The 19145-nt window shown below is 42.5% G+C and overlaps 1 protein-coding gene across 6 annotated transcripts in view; it reads right to left on the bottom strand.

Moving 5' to 3' along the window:
• Positions 1–1048: 1048 nt before the first annotated feature.
• Positions 1049–19145, bottom strand: part of nrg2a (neuregulin 2a) — an 82860-nt gene continuing 64763 nt past the window's right edge. For 2 of the 6 annotated variants that reach the window (XM_060936286.1, XM_060936283.1), the window contains exons 6-10: positions 12475–12577; positions 12178–12313; positions 11971–12098; positions 7817–8038; positions 1049–3975 (exon numbers count right to left, since the gene is read on the bottom strand). In XM_060936286.1, the coding sequence (XP_060792269.1) occupies positions 3327–3975; positions 7817–8038; positions 11971–12098; positions 12178–12313; positions 12475–12577 (1238 nt within the window). In that variant the 3' untranslated portion in view covers positions 1049–3326. Of the gene's footprint in view, positions 3976–7816; positions 8039–11970; positions 12099–12177; positions 12314–12474; positions 12578–18960; positions 18985–19145 lie in introns of all 6 variants that reach the window. The other 4 variants (XM_060936287.1, XM_060936285.1, XM_060936282.1 and 1 more) reach the window with 3 other exon arrangements.

Raw genomic sequence — 19145 nt, 5'->3', positions numbered from 1 at the left:
TATGATGCTGGATTTATGTGACAGCCTATAATCATACTGCAGGGGAAAATCTCACCTCCCTGATAGTCATTATACATATAGTATACGCTTTGCAAATATTGTGTGATTAAACAGAACTTAATTTCAACACTTGTTAACCCAGAATGTGATGTTTACCCAGCATTTGCTTTCACGTTTTGTTCAAAACATCGATAGTTTGTTGTTGCATGAGAAAATATCATTCCCACTGTTACATTTTTAAATAGTGCCTCCAGATCCATGACAAAATATGTAATGAGGCCAATAATTCATCAGTCCAAAATTCAAATCACATGGCCTTGTTGCGCATCTTATTTCTCCAAAACCCAGGGTAGACCAGTTTGTTTAAACTCTTGCTTTGGCAGCTGAGAACATTAGGCATCTGGTTCATGTTTAGGCTCATCAGAATTGCCCAAAGAGGACAAAAAACAAAACAAAACAACAAAAAATCCCTGAAATCAGGTTAATCACTGAGGAAAAAGGAAAGTGTGACCAATGATAGGAGCCAGATATATGATTTGGCAAGTGTCTCCAAAGACAGGAAGACTTGTCTCTTTGACACAACAGCTCAGATGTGCACAGCTGGAGCTACATACCCTCCCTCATACACACTTTCTGACCTCCCGTGTCTGTTTCCATCGAAATCTGTCTGGATCTCCCACACACTCTCTTGCGGCCATTAAAACGTTGATAAATGTAAAGTAATCTCTTTCACATGCTCATGATTAATACGAATTTGTTTGACTCAAGGGTCTTCTATCCCATTTTTCCAAGAAAAAAGGACAATTCTGACAAAACATGTTCATGAAATTTGTGCATATGTGAACACTGTATTGGAGATGTAGGTGAGATTTAAAAAAAAAAAAAAAGGCCATTAAGTGGAAATTATAATGCTAGCACAGGCTCATCTTCCCATTTTCCTCCTACCACCAGAACACTGGTGATCTTTACAGCCTTGTAAAATCTGTAGTTGTAAAAGTACCTCATGGACAAATCACACACAGCAGGGTTGCACATATATGTGCACAAGTTGAAATGATACGAAGGATTTATTATTTTTTTTCAATGTGAAGACGTGGATTCATTTTTTATTTTACAATCTAAGACAACCTGGCATGTATTTCACTTTTTTTTCTAGCATATTCCAAGAATTGACATGGGGGGGGGGATTCTCCTTTTTTTTTTTATTGCTGAATATTAAATGAAATACACTTTCACTGACTTGGAGAGAAATAAAATCATCTGCTGCTTTTTACCATGCACCCATTTAACCTTGACCACAAGGACATGCAGAGGAGAGGTGTTCAAACTTCTCAAGCGAGGAGGAAACGCAAAAGGAAGAAACAGTAGGAACATAAACTGTCAGAGTCTAGTGGGACCTTTTGTAGGAGGAGGAGGAAAGGGATATCACATTTAAAACTAACTAGAGAAGCACTGTCTGGTTCTGCATTTCTCAAACATACAAACAGGATTCAAAACGCCAGGGCAGGGAATAAACAGAAGATTAACTCTGGTCATCGAAGTGCAAGAAAAAAATTATATTAATATATTTAGCTTTTAGTATTATCTCTATCTCTTTGTGCCACCACAACAGAGCAAGAGAAACATTTTAGGATCTAGTTTTTTAATTTTTTTTCCCCTTTACTTATCTAATCACAACTACATCAATACATTCCTCCCTTATCTAGATTTCCTGAATTATCTATGCCAACGGCGTGTTCCTTCAAATTTGACATTGAAATCTTTGTATTTACATTCCAGGGACATCATGGCCAATTTTAGCGTGAGTAAGTGTTCAGGAACTTCTAGATGATCGACGTTATGAGCATCCTGAACGACGGACTCATGCAGGACTAGAGCTGTCCGGTTTGGTCTCGTCTGGACTCCGAGATGGCCCTTGTGTGTAAATGTGTCATGGTTTGGTGGTCTGATTGATTAGAATTAAGGGGAGCTCAACTCAAGCACACCGAACTCAAATCAAGCATCACAGTTTTCTTACAATGCATTATGGTTTGTTCAGAAAACAAAAGGTAAAATATAAAGCTTGCATATTTTGGCATATTTTTATGGCCCCAAGGAAGTTTCACAGCTATTTGTCATGTCGTGTGTGTGTGTGTGTGTGTTGTGATGAGATTCCCAGCATGTATGGGGATGGAAGAGGGAGCTTATACATTCATAAGCCTGCGAATGGTTCTTTTACTTCAGTCCTGTGACGGAGGGAGGAAGGGTGAGGAGGGGTTGTCCTGAGACACTACGTGGCTGTTCACCTCTCTCTTTCATTCTTGGAAAAAAAAAAATTATGAAGGACATTTTTCCTATTTTTCCACGTTTCTCTTAAATGGAAGAAATGTGTGATGTTCTGTTTTAGCCATTACCTCTAAAATTCTTCAATGGACTCATTAAACAACTCTACATCAGCCTCGCTAGAAGGACGGAATGAGAGAGAGTAGAACAGGACTGTTTGGGAGGAAAGGATTGGAGTGCTGAGGCTCTTCAATGACTTAACCACCAACCAAAGCTCCATATCTGCTACAGATGGATGGGGTTCTACCTCTCAGATCAAAACAAGCTCGTGACTCTTGATTCAGTAGTGAGAAGTCTGATAAGTGGACACTAGTCTGGAAAATTAGACATCTCCTTCCTTCTGCTCACACACGCTTTACATTGGTGTGCAGCACATGTACACACACTCAGTTGGACATCTGAATGCACACCACATACTTTCCTTCCGTTTCATTGGGAAAAAAAAATAGCCCCTGTCCCAGTTGCATTTGTCATTAAGTTCCTGTTAGGAAAGCAACATAATCATTAAAACATGTGAATTATATTCTTGTAAACATACACCTTAAGAGCGGTTTATATTGCATGATGTGAAAGGGGAGGAAATGTCACTGCTCAAATGGTTGGGTCAGCTCCCAAAAGAACACAAGGATAAGGAAAACAAAAGGCCAAAAAAAGAAAGAGTGCGTATAAAAAATGAGGCGTCCTTATAAGAAAGGCTACAAAAACTCCACTGGCCCTCTGGCATCGGCATACAGCAAAAGGCACCACAATATTATTCTATTTCTTTAAGTTGTGAAAAAATTGGCACGTCTCTTATGCTGTAAATCAAAATGTACATATAAATAGAGTTTTCCCTATAAAAAAAAGTCTTTGCTGTTAACTAGTAGACAACTTTTTTTGCTAAAATGAAAATAAATATTTCATTTGTTTAGAATATCTGTTAGTTATATAAAATAAAAAATATTTTTTATAGGTGCAGGTCTATAGGTATACAGATTTTGCGGGTGGGTAGGTGGACTGTGTCTTTAGTGGGCAGCGCTGTCCGGTTTGGAGCGCGCGTGCTGCTGCGTGTGTCTGCTCTGTGTGTGGGAAGTCCGTGTGTGTGTGGGCAGCACAGGCCTGTAGATGGCTGAGGGCTCGGGTGTGTTTATGTTCTGCATGCTGAGGAAGGGCGTGCTCTCGCCCTCCTCCCCCTCCTCTGACTCACTGTCCGACAGGCAGCTGCGCGAGCCCAAGTCCCGGGACGGCTGGTAGCCCTGCGGTGCCACGTGCCCGTTCAGTCTGGACCTGTGCCAGCGTCCACTGCTTCTCTTTGGTTGCTCCAGTGAGGGCGGGTACTCCTGCGTGCTCTCATACTCGCCGATGTCCTGGGCCAGCCGGTATGGACTGGAGGGCAGGCTGCCTGCACTGTCCTGCAGGTAGGAGCGTGCCCGCTGCTGTTGTATCCGCTGCTGGTAGGGCTCATGGCGCTGCGCCTCGTGCAGAGGCAGCTGGTAGCAGCGAAGCAACGGCTGGTCCTCCTCGGGTGGGTAGGGAGCGCGGGCGGCTGGCGGCAAAGACATGGCATGGCTGGCATTGGGAGACGTGATCTGGAAGGTAGGCACCTGTGGAGGCAGTGAGTAATGGAAGTCCACTGGAGACAAGCGTGCCGGTGTGGTCAGGGCTGACACATACCTGAAAGAAGATAGAGAGAGATGATTGAGTGAGCAAAGATATTCTGAACATACAAGGTACAACTACTGACTCATATAAAAGCCCCGGCTAGTAATCTAGCTGGCCAACTTAAGTTACCAATAACTTTATTAAAGGGGAGAGATGGGGAAAAACAAACAAATGCCGTAAGCCTCACGCATACCAACCAATCAAGAGAAGGAGGCATGCCTAACTGCTTATCTAAAATTATTAATTCACAAAGCTCTCCCTCTTGCACCAGCATTCAGACATTTTACCCAAAAAAGGTGGGTTTTATTGGTGTAGCTTAATGCAGGGGTTCTCAGCCTTTTCTACTTTATGGCCCACCTATTCATACTGGTCATGAGTCGGGGCCCGTTAAAAAGCTCCCCAGTTATTTTGGCTCATCTATTATAATCTAATAATCTATTGTAAGGTGTATTAATGGGATGCAACATCACTCCCTGTTACAGATGGAAGCCCAGGAATTAAATAAATGCAATAAAAACAAACTTTTATTTTTTGTAATTGTATATATTGTGTTTAAAACTGTATGGATGTACCAGAAGCCAACAAAGCAAGCATAAGGCATTCTTTTTTTTTTTTTAAAGATATTTTTTTTGGGCTTTTTGCACCTTTATTGGATAGGACAGTGTAGAGACAGGAAATGAGCGGGAGAGAGAGACGGGGAGGGATCGGGAAATGACCTTGGGCCAGAATCGAACCCGGGTCCCCGGATTTATGGTATGGTGCCTTATCCACCTGAGCCACGACGCCCCTGGCATAAGGCATTCTAATGACTAGCAAGGTGCCCTAGTGATAGTAACACTTCGTGAACAGTCAGCTTAGCTGACCACCATTTTATGTCTTGCATATCTAATGAGGCAGATGTGTCGGATGCAATCCAGCAGTTGTACCGGACAAAAAATTAGCTTCAACTAGAAAAAAAATTCACAGCCCACTAGATGGCGCTTCACGGCCCACTAGTGGTTGAGAAACACTGGCTTAAACGTACATGTGAAGTGTTCAAGCACAAAAGCTGACAAGCACCAACCTGGAAAAAACTGAACCATCAGTAGATCCGTGGTGGTGGCGTCTATGTTCAGCAGGTTTTTTTCCCCATGCAAAACCAGAAATCTTCATTGTAAAATCCAGCTATTTTTGTGGTTTTGATTCAGAAACCGACATCTACCATGTCCCGTTTTTCAAAAAGCCGATAACTCCATTTCAGCAAATCAGTGCTCTGAAGCTAATGTAGGCAGCACGATGCTGCAGTGGTGAGCACTGTCACAAGAAGGTTCTGGGTTCAAACCTCATAGCTGACATGGGCCTTTCTGTGTGGAGTTTGCATGTTCTCCCCGTGCCTGCATACGGTTCAGGTCAGTACTTGGGTTTCCTCCCACAGTTCAAAGACATGCAGATTAGGTAAAAATCCCCAGCCACTGGGGTTGCACAAGCCAGTGAATACTTAGTGCCGGTTCCAAGCCTGGATAGATTGGGGCTGGTTGGGCACCTGGTGTTAAAAACTTATGCCAAATCAACTATGCGGATCATAGGATGATCCGCTGTGGTGACTCCTAACGGGAGCAGGTAGAAGAGGAAGAAGGAGAAGTGTTCTGAAGCTAGTGAAATCATCCATCACGGCTGTGCCCATGGAAGAAACATAGAAAACCTTAATGATACACCTTGATGAACAGGTGACTATCACAGGTTGGGTATAAAGAGGAACCCAATCCAGTTGTTTTTCAAAGTTCTAATTTTATAACATTTAATTTTTTCAGATCATGACAATTGCATATCAGTTAAGATCACACTTAGATGAGATGGGGACAAGAACTAAATCAGGGGGGAAAAAAACCTCAAAAAAAAAAAAAAAGAATATATATATATTTATTTATTTCCAGAAAACAAGAAAAATGGAGTCGTCTGCTTTTGCCCATGAAATTTTCATGTTGTTCATCTAATGCCGAATGACTGCGTGGGTTTCCTCTGGGTGCTCCAGTTTCCCCCTAGCCTGGGAAATCCCATGCTGCTTTGCACAATCGTTCCGATCTGAAAAGACAGCATGGAAACTATGGTCTAAAGGCTCGCCTGAGTTAGGGAGCCAATCAGAGAGTGGGGAGGGGTGGAAAGACGGTGACGCGTACTACTTGACAAACGGAAGCTTGTAGTTTATTTGGGACTGTTTACGGATCACATTTAACATGGTGGCGAGCGATACGAACCAAACTAACCAAACCAGCTTCTCTCATATTTGTCTTGCACAAACGGCAGTAATCGTTCGGTACCATTGTTTTCCTATTTTTGTTTTGCCTTCTCTTTCTCTTTCCTTCTCTTCTTCGCCTCTTCGTTGCTCTAACTACGTCACCGGGTACAACTGCCATGATTGGCCATGGGCTACGTATACGCCAAATGATAGACATTCGCAACGTCCAATAAACGGCCGTTGACAATCGTAAACCACACCTCCCCTACGAGAAATTCAATAGGCGGATTCCAGACCATATTTCACTTGTGATATGGTCTGGTGTTAACCAGACTAGTTTCTCCCCCCTCCCCAGTTAAAAGATATGCAGTTAGGGTAACATGAGGCAGCCTTAGGCTGAAGTGCCCTTGAGCAAGGCACCTAACCCCCAACTGCTCCCCAGGTGCTGTAGCATAGCTGCCCACTGTTCTGGGTATGTGTGTGTGCTCATTGCTCACTTGTGTGTGCATGCGTGTGTTCACCGCTTCAGATGGGTTAAATGCAGAGGGCGAATTTCACTGTGCTTGAGTGTGCTTGTGACAAAGGCTTCTTCTTCTACATCTTTAATGCAACAAGTCATAATAAGATAAAACAATCTCCTTGATTATGAACTCGGATGAACAGCGTCACTGAAAAATATACGTTCCTAAGTAGACCCGTCTTGCCCTGCCTTTGAAGGAGAAACTAAAATCTGACCGATGAAGTACACAACTGTCCAATCAAAGGAGAAACTTTGATAAATTTACCCCCCTCAAATCGAGTACTGGTTTAATCCATTGTGAGTCAAATATTTTCCTGAAGAGCACACAGGAGACGTGCCTCTGCCAAAACACAAGCGTTATTTACAGATGAGCCTTTGGCTTTTAGTGTGTTGTGTGTGTGCTTGTTGCACACTATAAACTTTGCAGTGTTTAAACTCGTCTGATGTTTGTTACACCACATTGTAAACAGGTCCTCCCATCTTTGCTTTAACTCTAGGAAGATTACAGCAGCTGAGGGACTCGAGAGCAGATGTAAATACTCCCATCAATAATGAGCGCTGTGGCGATGGGCCACTGTAGTGTGGTTTTACACTCTACCCACAACACGTGTGAGGACTACGCTGCCCGCTTTCACACCAAACCTGCCAATTTGCTTGGCATCAAGTCATTTTTTTCCATGTACAGAGAGTACGAGCAACTCTGTTTTTCTTGAATGGCCTTATCATGTGATCTTTGTTGTCTAATTTGGAAAGAAGGGAAGAAGAGGAACAGTCAGTCAGTGATTCACTGGAGGTTTTGAAAAAAACCCATGAGATAATGTGTTGTTCAGCTCTTGTTGACTTAATGAACCCCTTACGGTATAAATCCTCCTGTTTTGGCTGTTACTTGATGGCGGGGGTGGCTAGCAGGCAAGAGATAACTGTAAATACAGCTGGCCGTGTTCTAGCGTCGCTCCCTAATGTGTATATGGTGCATCTTGGTTCAGCTTGACCTGCACCACCTCACCCTGTGGTGCTACACATCTTTCAGTGTACACAATATAGCAATGTGCTCTATTGTGTGAATTATGTTAGCAGTATTTTTATTAAAGTGCTACAATTTCAGTGTCAAGTGTCACCTGTCGCTGTGTGGTGAGTCGAGCGAGTCGAAGGAGTCTCCATAGCGCAGCGGTGGCCGGCGGGACTCGGGTAAGCCGCAGTGAGTGGCACGACGCGCTCGTGCTTCCATACATGCTGGACTGCTGCACTTACTGGTGCCCACAGAGGACGAGACCACGCCCGAAGGACAGTCTGACAGCACGCTGTCCGTCCGCTCCAGGCTCCACGTCTTCTCGTCATGTCTGACACACAGGAAGCCAGTGACAGAAAGAAAGACACAGACTGATGAACTGAAAATATTATTTACTTTTAGCCATCAGATACATACAAGAATGTGACAGTTTAGGAAATGTAGCTAGATACATCATGATTATATGAGCAGCTTTTACAGTGTTTTGGAATTTCTATTTATGAATGGGTGTACAAACGTGTTTCTAGGTGTGTGCGTGCTCTATGGAGGTTTACATTTCTAAATCCATCCATCCATTATCTGTAACCGCTTATCCTGTGCAGGGCAAGCTGGAGCCTATCCCAGCTGACTATGGGTGAGAGGCGGGGTACACCCTGCACAAGTCACCAGATCGTCGCAGGGCTGACACACAGAGACAAACAACCATTCACATTTCACACCTACGGTCAATTTAGAGCCACCAATTAGCCTAACCTGCATGTCTTTGAACTGTGGGGGAAACTGGAGCACCCGGAGGAAACCCACGCAGACACCGGGGGGAACATGAAAACTCCACACAGAAAGGCCCTTGTCGGCTACTGGGCTCGAACCCAGAACCTTCTTGCTGTGAGGCGACAGTGTTAACCATGACACCACCATGCCGCCCTTTCTAAATCCATGTCCATGCTAAATACCATCTTGATTCAGTAATAAATGAAACTGGACTGAAACAGGGAAGCAACTGTGGGAACTCACTGCTCAATAAATAAACAATTAAACAGGACAGGGCTTGCTATTATAGGAAAATAATCAACACCTGGATGGTGTGGTGCAGCCTGAAGTGACTGAACACCACAAAAAAAAATTGCTTTCTATAAACGCACATCTCAAAGTGTTTTATTCCTCTTATTCTGTCGAAATTTGCCAAAACAAGTTAGCTCCTCTCATCACTTACATTACAATAACTATAAACCACTGGTCCATCACCAGCCTCTCATTTTTCTCTTTTAAAATTAATAAAAGAAAAAAAAAAAAAAAACCTTAGCTTGTCATGTTGCAGAGAATCTGGAACTACCCTGACGAATCGCTGGTATTGGAAAACAAAGCTCTAACACTGGAGAGTCCTTTCAAAGGAATAATAATGGCTAATTTCACATTATTAAAGCAAATGCATTAATATAAACTTGTGATTTGAATTACTGCTGGCGCCATTTTCAGAGCTGCTGTTATCGAAAACAGCTTCATCAAAGCTTCTGAACAATCAGATCTGAGACTGCAGCAGGGTTGATGTATAATGTTAAAAATTATACTACAATTATTTACACTACCGTTCAAAAGTTTGGGGTCACTTTGAAATGTCCTTATTTTTGAAAGAAAAGTACTGTTCTTTTCAATGAAGATCACTTTAAACTAATCAGAAATACACTCTATACATTGCTAATGTGCTAAATGACTATTCTAGCTGCAAATGTCTGGTTTTTGGTGCAATATCTCCATAGGTGTATAGAGGCCCATTTCCAGCAACTCTCACTCCAGTGTTCTAATGGTACAATGTGTTTGCTCATTGCCTCAGAAGGCTAATGGATGATTAGAAAACCCTTGTACAATCATGTTAGCACAGCTGAAAACAGTTTAGCTCTTTAGAGAAGCTATAAAACTGACCTTCCTTTGAGCAGATTGAGTTTCTGGAGCATCACATTTGTGGGGTCGATTAAATGCTCAAAATGGCCAGAAAATTGTCTTGACTATATTTTCTATTCATTTTACAGCTTATGGTGGTAAATAAAAGTGTGACTTTTCATGGAAAACAAAATTGTCTGGGTGACCCCAAACTTTTGAACGGTAGTGTATCTGTATTAACTACTTTATTATAAAATCAACAGAAAACGTGAATGGCAAGTTTGTGATTTAATAAAACAGAGTGAATAAAAACTGGAATCTGATTTGCCGAAGATGAGTATTCTGTCCACATTCATTGGATATGAGCAATCGTGTGCTCTGATTGGCTACTCTACTACTAGGCTATCAGCTGATATACTGTGAGTAAAGAAAAACAAAATGGCAGTGTGTTGCTGAACCAACCGAGGACGAAATAAAAACTTGACTCGAAATACAATAAAGCAAAAAAAAAAAAAAGGGAATAAATTTGATGGTAAGAACTAGTGCTGTCAAAAATGTCGCGTTATTAACGCGTTAACTTGACTCAATTTTAACGGCGATAATTTTTTTATCGCGAGATTAACGCTCTGTGACATGATGTAGGTTTTTCATAAGCTTTTGAAACTGCCAGGAACTTGGAACAGAGACTTTGCTTAGAAAAACGATAGCAGCTAGACTGTAATGCCACGCCCCTCTGCCCTCCCCCGAAAAGCCATGGCGCTCGGCTTAGGTTTCGTTTTCCCATCGGCGGCTCCAGCCCGACTTTGCGGTGGCTGTGACAAGACGTGTTATGCTCTGCAATAAAAAAAAAAAACATTGGTACAACCAGTGTTCGAACTATGCCGATATTTTAGGGGGGTCCCTTTTTTTTTCCCTTGGGGGGGGTGCTTGCGCTTGTCTCAGAGCGCGGCTCTCCAATGCGCACTCACTTCGGATATGCAAATGCTTCCCGTTACACACGATTGCTATGTCAATAAACATCATTTTGCCAATATTTTAGAGACCCCCCAACATTTCCCAAATCAGGTTTTCAAGGGATCTCATGTCTGTTTCAGGGGATCTCGGATCCCCCGAGTACCCCCGTAGTTCGAACGGTGAGCAAGCCCATTCACTTTTTTATGCTGATAAGAGAATTACAATGGTTTTTCATGTGACAAAAATGTGCGATTAAATTGCGATTAATCGCGAGTTAACTATGACAGTCGCGACATTAATCGCGATTAAATATTTTAATCACTTGACAGCACTAGTAAGAACATTTCTTTTTTTATTTTTCAAGAATTATTATTATAGCATTTTTCACAAATTGCTACTGTCATTGCGCCGGTTTGTTTACATTCTAAGCAGAAATTATTTTGTCGGACATTTTGTATAAAGGTTTTATTTATCGAATTTGCAAAAAAAACCAACCCAAAAACACTGTTTCTCAAAATGCAGTGAATGTGGATAGAATAAAACAGTAATTCCACTCAATCTCGTCATACAAGGCTTATAGCCAATGCAATGCTACACGCCTCATCGGCTATCAGCTCATGAACGACTCAATTACGTGGAATAACTAATTATCTGAGGAATTCAAAACAGTGATCACAGTTAAAGCATGATTAATTAGCTGTAGGAAAGACATGAAACGGTCATGCCATGCAGCAGTGAAAAACACTGAAATACTGCGAGTGTGAAGGATGACTCCAGGCTGTAATTGCATGTCAGACCCTTAGCAGGGGAAGAGAAAAGAATGTTGGTAGAGCTACATTTGGCGCAGGAATGGCCTAAAGGTTAAAGAAGCAGGTCTGGGACTAAAAGGTCGCCAGGTTGATTCCCTGAACCAGCAGAAAAAAAAAAAAAAAAATGCGCGGGTGGGGGGAGTGAATGAACAGTGGCTGAAGTGCCCTTGAGCAAGGCACCTAACCCTCCACTGCTCTGTATGTGTGTTAAATGCAGAGAAAAATTTTTTGCTAGAATGTACTGTAATATATATATGACAAATGAAGGTTTCTTCAAAATCCTCTCTGTTGTTCTTCTAATGCTCAAACAGACCTTTATTTTAGCACGAGTCCAGTTCATGATGAACAGAGTGACTTGTCTGAACATATTGAGTAGATTATGTTCTTAGAATGTGATTCGGAAGATAATAAAACAAATGATTCAATTTTTTTGGCTCACGTTCCTGCCATGAGTAAATAAAACTCAAAACGGATCTTGAATCTGTGATTTGTCAGAATGCTTACAGAAGATAATCAACAATGTCTGTTTGTTAGCTTGTATAATATGAGTAACGTGAAGATAAATACTGCAATAATAATGATTAAAATGATGCACACAAAACCACACACACTGCTGTGATACCTGTGTGTGGAGGAGTGGGCTCGGGTGGAGGAATTGTGGGATCTGGAAGAATGATGGCTGCCAGCAAACGACGCCTCCGCTTCGCTTCTCATCACTCTCTCAGTGGCTGGGACATTCTTTGAGATATACTATAAAAGATACACACTTTCAAACACTTGTGTTCTAGAAATAATTGAAGCCATGACAGAATGTGTTTGTAGGACCTACATCCACCATTGGGATCTCCTCAGGGCCAGGGCCGGGGTGGTTGGGCCCGTTGGCCAGGCTGCGATTGGGGTGATCCAGACACATGTTCTGCCTCAGGTGACTGTGCATCTTCTTCCTCTGTTTCCTAGGGGGGAGGCTATAGTGAGGCAGCGTCACTCTTTCGGACACTGACCCAGAGTCACATTCACCACATCACACACTCCAAAGTGCTAAGCACAGCTACACTATGAAAGGCACTGAACCCAATTAAACTTAAGGCAGAGTAATCGTGTAAAAAGTGCTCTGCTGTGTACTTACTTGGTTTTGCAGTAGGCCACCACGCACACGATGCCCACCACCAACAGAGCCACGCAGATGCCTGTGATTGTCAGGACTCGCTTCTGATAGAGCTCCTCTGCCTCTGTACCACGCCAGACACACCCACATACACAAACATATCATCATCACTGTCTCATCTTCAGCATGTCAGATCAACCTCCTCACATCCTCCTAAACATTTTCCACTACTGCTCTGGGAAATCATGCCTCATTGGGAGGGGTGGGTGATATGGCAAAAAATATCATATCACAATACTCAATACATGATACGCATCATGATCACGATTCTTAGGTTTGCCTCAGAATATCTGCTTTTATTCTATCCACATTCACTGGATATGAGCAACTATACACTCTGATTGGCTACTCTACTACTAGGATATCAGCTCATATACCGCGAGTAGAGAAAAACTAAATCAGCTCATGTATGACTCGATTTCATGGAATAACTTAGTTATGTATTTTTTTTTCCAAAAAGCAGTGATTACTCTTTCCTGCACTCAACGTCACACTCTTAAAACCGTCTACGCCTCATGAGTCGCCTTTTATAGAAACTGGGCAGAGTTGAGCAGCTCTTATGTATCTGGTTGGGGCGGAGTTTATTTCCAGGCTATAAAAATGTGAAAAGAAGCTTGAAAAGACTCCAAAGGGAGAAACTACTGTACATATAAAGGCCTGGTTATATAAAAATATTTTTGATCATGAGCTCACTTTAAAATCATAATTATAGCTTGGTTTAGAGCATATAAACATTTATATAAAACATACTCACGGGGCTTGCCAATGGCCTAATTGTTAGAGAAGCAGCTTTTGGACCAAAAGGTTGCTGGTTCGATTCCCTGAGCCAGCACAAATGGCTGAAGTGCCCTTGAGCATGGCACCTAACCCCCAACTGCTGCTCTGGGTATGTTGTATGTTGCTCTGGATAAGAGCGTCTAATAAATACCCGTCATGTCATGAAAAAATAAACCAAATTAAACGTCCAATCAGGAACAGCATTTTTACTGGAGTAATGGAAATGGTTAGAGTTTAAAACGCACCAGTGAAATTCTCATAAAAAGTGTGATCTAGACCTTGCTCTAATCGCCTCCTGTTTCCCATTACTACAACAATGCCCAGGTGTGTGTAGGTACTATGGGCACAGAGCATGACTCAGGTTCTGCAGTGGAGTCCAGATCCGTACACTCATTAGCCCACATGAGGATAAGAGTTAATTACAGCTATGGGACATGCCTGAACCTTCCTCTCTTCTCTCTAATGGGCCAGCTCAGCAGTGGAAAATGCTTGGGTGAGCCATATGCACATTACCACCATAGATGTGAGGATGGATCACACTGTGCTAAAAGGGAATCCCTGCAGGCCCTGATGAACCTGCCTCCCTGATTCCATGGATGTTTCCGTCCACTGGAGGGCATTGCATTTCAGATGAATTCATAGCACAGCCTGCTTTATGCTGGAGGACCAGTGAAGATCCACCAGCATAAATACAGAGGACTGTGCAATGCAGGCTGTGCTACCTGAGATTATATAATGGACCATGTGCAATCAGGGGTGCAGGTTGGGGCTCTCAGTGATGAGGTTAATCACAGTTTTTTACTATGGCAGCAAATAAACATCATCAACAGTTCAAATTGAGGAGAACAAAAACTCTCCTGAAAGCATGCCGAATGATCAAATCAGAAAAGAAAAAAAAACAAACCCAAAGGAACAAGACACAAATAAACAGCCTTTTATGTTTCCCTTGGAAGTCTTCCTTTCAACGACCACATGGATTTTATCAGAAGAGGATTCACAGCAAAGGAACACTTGTAATAATGAATAATGATACGATCCAGCTGTGATGGATCATATGTGGTCTGTCACATGACACACCAGGAGTTTTAAAGACTAATAGACTAATGTCTTACCATATTCAATGGAAAACAGAATTAAGCTTATAGTAATTTGGTCAAATTGCTGTCTAGGCTCTGTTTTAAATCCATCGTTCTACACCGTCAAGAGTTAATCCAATCTGGCAACCTTGACTGCGGAGTGAAAATAACAGACACAACCTGTGAGGTTATATACACACAGTATTTTTTTTTTCCTAAATGGGGCTTTGTGATCGAGAGATAGAGCCGAATGTATACACTCCTTTTTTAACTTCTAAACTGATTCACTACTCAAGCAGGAGTTTATGCACATCATTGAACAGGTCATTTCCAAGAGAAACAAGTAGCTTTGGTAAAAGAAAGCAGGCAAATCTATAAAAGAACATATAAACAACAACAACGTAACTAGTGCACAAATGGAGTCTGGCATGCTATTTACAAGACAGTAAATTTGAATGCCCAAAAACAAAACCAGGAGCAGCAAAATGAGAACAGAGACGGTGTCCAAGTTTCGAATGAAGCATAAGATGACTTGCGGGGAGACAGCAATGAAAAAAGGCACAAAGACAGGAAAACATGAGGGTAGAGGGCAGAGAAAGTTACAGAAGATACAAAACCTCTGATCATGAAAGAACGGAAAGCACATATATTGTCGGAAATCCGACAATTATGCCCCAAGAAAGAAGAACAGGCTATTATCTGCAGCACTCGTCCACATTTTTTATGAGCAATCGAAATACGCTTTGCGTATTTTCGGGGTTGTTCACCACCATTGTTGCTTGCTGACTTAGATCAGCTTGTAACATCATGAGAGCTGGAAAACTTTTCCATTACCCTGACCTTTCATTCTCCTGTGTCCCCTGCCATGACCCAACATCCAGTTCCACATCAAAACAGCAAAGGATGCAGGCGTAATTCAGCCGGCAGGATTTCATCTGGTGTTTGGTAAACAAGCCGGTCATTTAAAAAGCTTGACATCTGAAAGGATAATCACACTAGGGAGGCTTTGATGAGCGTACGTGCGTGAGCGGGGATGACTAGCGGGTGATGCAGCTTGGGTCTGAACTAACCAGGTGGATTGTAATTACACTCTTAGCACTACTACACAAACAAATACACTTGAAGATAGCTTCTTGTTTACTAAGAGGTAAATAACAGGCTGTCGAGGTTTACGCAAATCCCCTGTGTCATACTAACTTCAGAACAGACCGATCAAAAGGTTGCAGGTGGTCAACTTAAAACTTACGCACAAGCCTCCAAATAGAGGAGAAACAAACTTGGGTTACTAGCTCCAAAAATGTTTTATTTATGACTTGTTTTTATTGAAATGAGTACTTTTTTTTTTTTAAAGCCAGATTTCTAGGAAAACCTTAAAGTGACAGTAACTTCTACATATTTAACTGCACTGCAAAAAGAATGGAAAATTTCTGTGTTTACTTGTAAGTCAATTTAAACAAAATTCAAAGGGCAGTTGTTGGTATAAACACTTTTTGTAGAATGTTTTCATGAATATCTTATTTAAAAGTATTCATAAATGTTGTCCTTTCGTAGATAGGTTGTGTGTTTACCAATGTAGACTGTAAACACAGAAGAGGTAGCACTGATACTAATTTGCGGTGCGTATCAATTCGCATACTTCTGTACTTACACTTGATATTTTGAGTGCATAAGTATGTTCACATTCGGAAATACATTGACGTGTAGTCCACTATGTGTACCCGGATGGTGTACTCAAAACGGTCAAAATATTGAGTGTGCAATGTCTCAATGGTTGCCCTCTTGGCTATGTAACAGAAGGGGAGGGACCACCAACCTATTTCAGCCAATTGGAGGAGAGGGGGCATGTTGTTGATGGCAACTGAAATGTAATTTGCATGAAATATCTATGCACAAAAGCAAGGAAAATTAATATATAGATTTAGGCACTGCCCAAACGCGGAGCTCCCATCTGTTTCCGAGTTGTAGAATTTTCTTATACCATAGCCAGCCTCTTTTGTTTTATTTTTTTTACTGGCTATAACACTGGCCACTAGGCGGTGTATATGACTGGTAATTACTAACGCTGGCCACTAGGCGGTGTGTATGACTGGCAATTACTAACACTGGCCACTAGGCAGTGTTTAGGAATGGTAATTACTAACACTGGCCACTAGGTGGTGTTTACCACTGGTAATTACTAAAGGCCAATTTATGCTGACAACCCAGTCCTCGCAGACGGCGTCGCAGATAGCATCTGCGTAGCCCCCCCACCTTCGCAGACGCTCTGCGCGCACCTCCCAAAAATTGTGACCACCGCTGAAGCCTCGCAGACAGCGTCGCAGACAAGAGGGCTCTGATTGGTCCACTCTACATCCGCTGTACACGCACTTCTGCTTCCCTACTTTCCCGGTTTGGTTTGTTTTCACGACCGCCATTTTTAAAAACACGAGTGAAGATGGAGCAGCACGAAGAGCGGTTGATCGAGGAAGTGAGGAAGTACGTACATCTATACGACTCCAGTTCTAGTCATAAGTAACCGGAGGATAAACACTCCACTAACCACACCCACCAACTACTCCTAGCGATTTCGTGACTTCGCGCCCCCTTGCGTTGTGGCGGTGAATAACATCGCGCACGCCTATTACTCCCCGCTCAACGATAAATTACAACTGTCTGCGAAAACCTATCTGCGAAAGCCTTGTCGCAAGAGCATGCAGAGGCCCTAACACTAGTATAGTGGCAGGCACGCACAGGACCGAAACCATCAGAAAACAACTCGATGGGTTTCTTTATGTATCCACACTCCATGCTTATGGGGCTCCACTTGCACGGGCCTTTGGCCTGCGCAGGAGCTCAGCTAAAAATGTGTTCATTTTTAAGAGGTAAGCAAAAATAGCTGGTAAATATTTTTTGGTGGGTTACGTGACAATCGCGGTCAGATGTTGAGATTGTCATTTCCTGTAAGTGCCCAACTTGCGATGTTCGATTTAAAAGAACACTATCCTGTCAAAATTAATGCACTACGCAAGTAAATACATAGTGTGCATAGTACTTGGAAGTGTACATAAGTATATGAATTGAGACACAGCGTAGGTATGTCGAAATGAATAGGTAAGATGTGTTCTAAACAGATATGGATACGAACAGGAGGCTCACTATTCAGACATCTGTCCGAGACTAGATCTATTACATTACATTAGAGGTGTTTATTTAGGAGATGCTCTTATCCAGAGTGACATACAACACACCCAGAGCAGCCTGGGGAGCAGTTGGGGGTTAGATGCCTAGCTCAAGGGCACTTCAGCAATTCCTGCTGGTCCTGTGAATCGAACCTGCGACCCTTTGGTCCCAAAGCTGCTTCTCTAACCTTTAGCCAATGGCTTCATCCTGGTCAGGGTTATGTTGGTTTAATTCAGGCTATTAGTTTGTTTATACAGTTTTGTGGGAAACTGGGAGGTGGCCTAGTGGTTAGCATGTCCGCCTCTTGACCGGGAGATTGCGAGTTCTACTCGTGGTTGGGTCATACCAAAGACCATCATAAAAATGGTACTTACTGCTGTCTGGCAAGGTACACTGCAATGCAGATGCAAGTGGGGAGTCAAACTCTTGTGGTTACCAAAGGACTAGCCCCCCACTGTAACCCTAGCTGTATAGGCGAGAGGCCAAGGGCTAGAAGCGGTGATCAGTGCCTTCCAATGTGCCTGGTTAATACTGGGATGGGAGACTGCCTGGGAAGACCAGATTCTGGCACAGGAGGGACTTTGACTTTTTGTATTGTGGGAAAGACAACTGACTACATTTGTTAGTGGGCAAGTACAAACAAAATTAATAACTGTTCGAATGGGATTAAAAACGCAATCACGCAACTTTAGTCGAGCCCAACCTGAGTGATGTAGCTGAGGTTGAGGAACTGTCAGAGGCAGAATTTCAGATAATGCTGATAGTGCTAGCATTTCTATCTGTGGGTTTGTTCCAGTGTTTGGCAGTATTAGTAGGTTTAGGCCTACTATCTGTTTTAAATCAGTGGTAATGTGTTACACTCCTAATGGATACCAAAAACTGGAGGGAATACACAAGTACGCAGGACCTACCCCAGTGATACAAAGCTTCAACTCAAGACTTTACTCTTCTGGACTGAATTCAACAACAAATAAACATAAGGGAGTTTGCACTAAACAGGTTTTCCGTTCTTTTCCCAGTGGAGAGAAATGTGTCAAAATGATCATCTACAGTGACCACGTACATTACGGTTACAGGAAAGTATCTTCAGTCTCCTGATGTTGGTCCAGTACTTTTTTCATGCATGAACAAAACTGACTTTAATTTAATTTAGAACAGTAAAATGTCCCAACTGAGTCTTCCTAAAAGAGCCATAACAATCCCCTTCATGCTTCCCCAACAGAACGAGGGCTGCAGATACTGACTCATGCTGACACGAGAAAAAAGGGGTTATATTACTACACAACAAGTGCCAACAGACAGATCGATCTGTTAATCAACATGTTCAACCGCTTTAGAGTCCATCGGAAAGAACGCGATGGAAGTCTGGTGAACACAGCCGGATCTACACAGATCTACTTAAGAAGAGAATCAGGAAGAAAGAACTGGTCCATACCCATAAATTCAATCCCAAGAGACTCTGCCATGACAGGAAGGTGACAGGTAGAGGGAGAAAAACACAACAGAACAAAGTTTAAGAGACGAATATTCCAACACATGTGCATTGCGTGAGTGGCGTGAGAAGGGCGAGTCAGGCAGTAAGAGAGGAACAATGTTGTAGCTGAGTGCACTTAGAAGCAC

Source organism: Neoarius graeffei, chromosome 12, assembly GCF_027579695.1.
Source record: "Neoarius graeffei isolate fNeoGra1 chromosome 12, fNeoGra1.pri, whole genome shotgun sequence".
NCBI lineage: Eukaryota > Metazoa > Chordata > Actinopteri > Siluriformes > Ariidae > Neoarius > Neoarius graeffei.
This window is presented reverse-complemented; position numbering and strand designations above follow the sequence as displayed.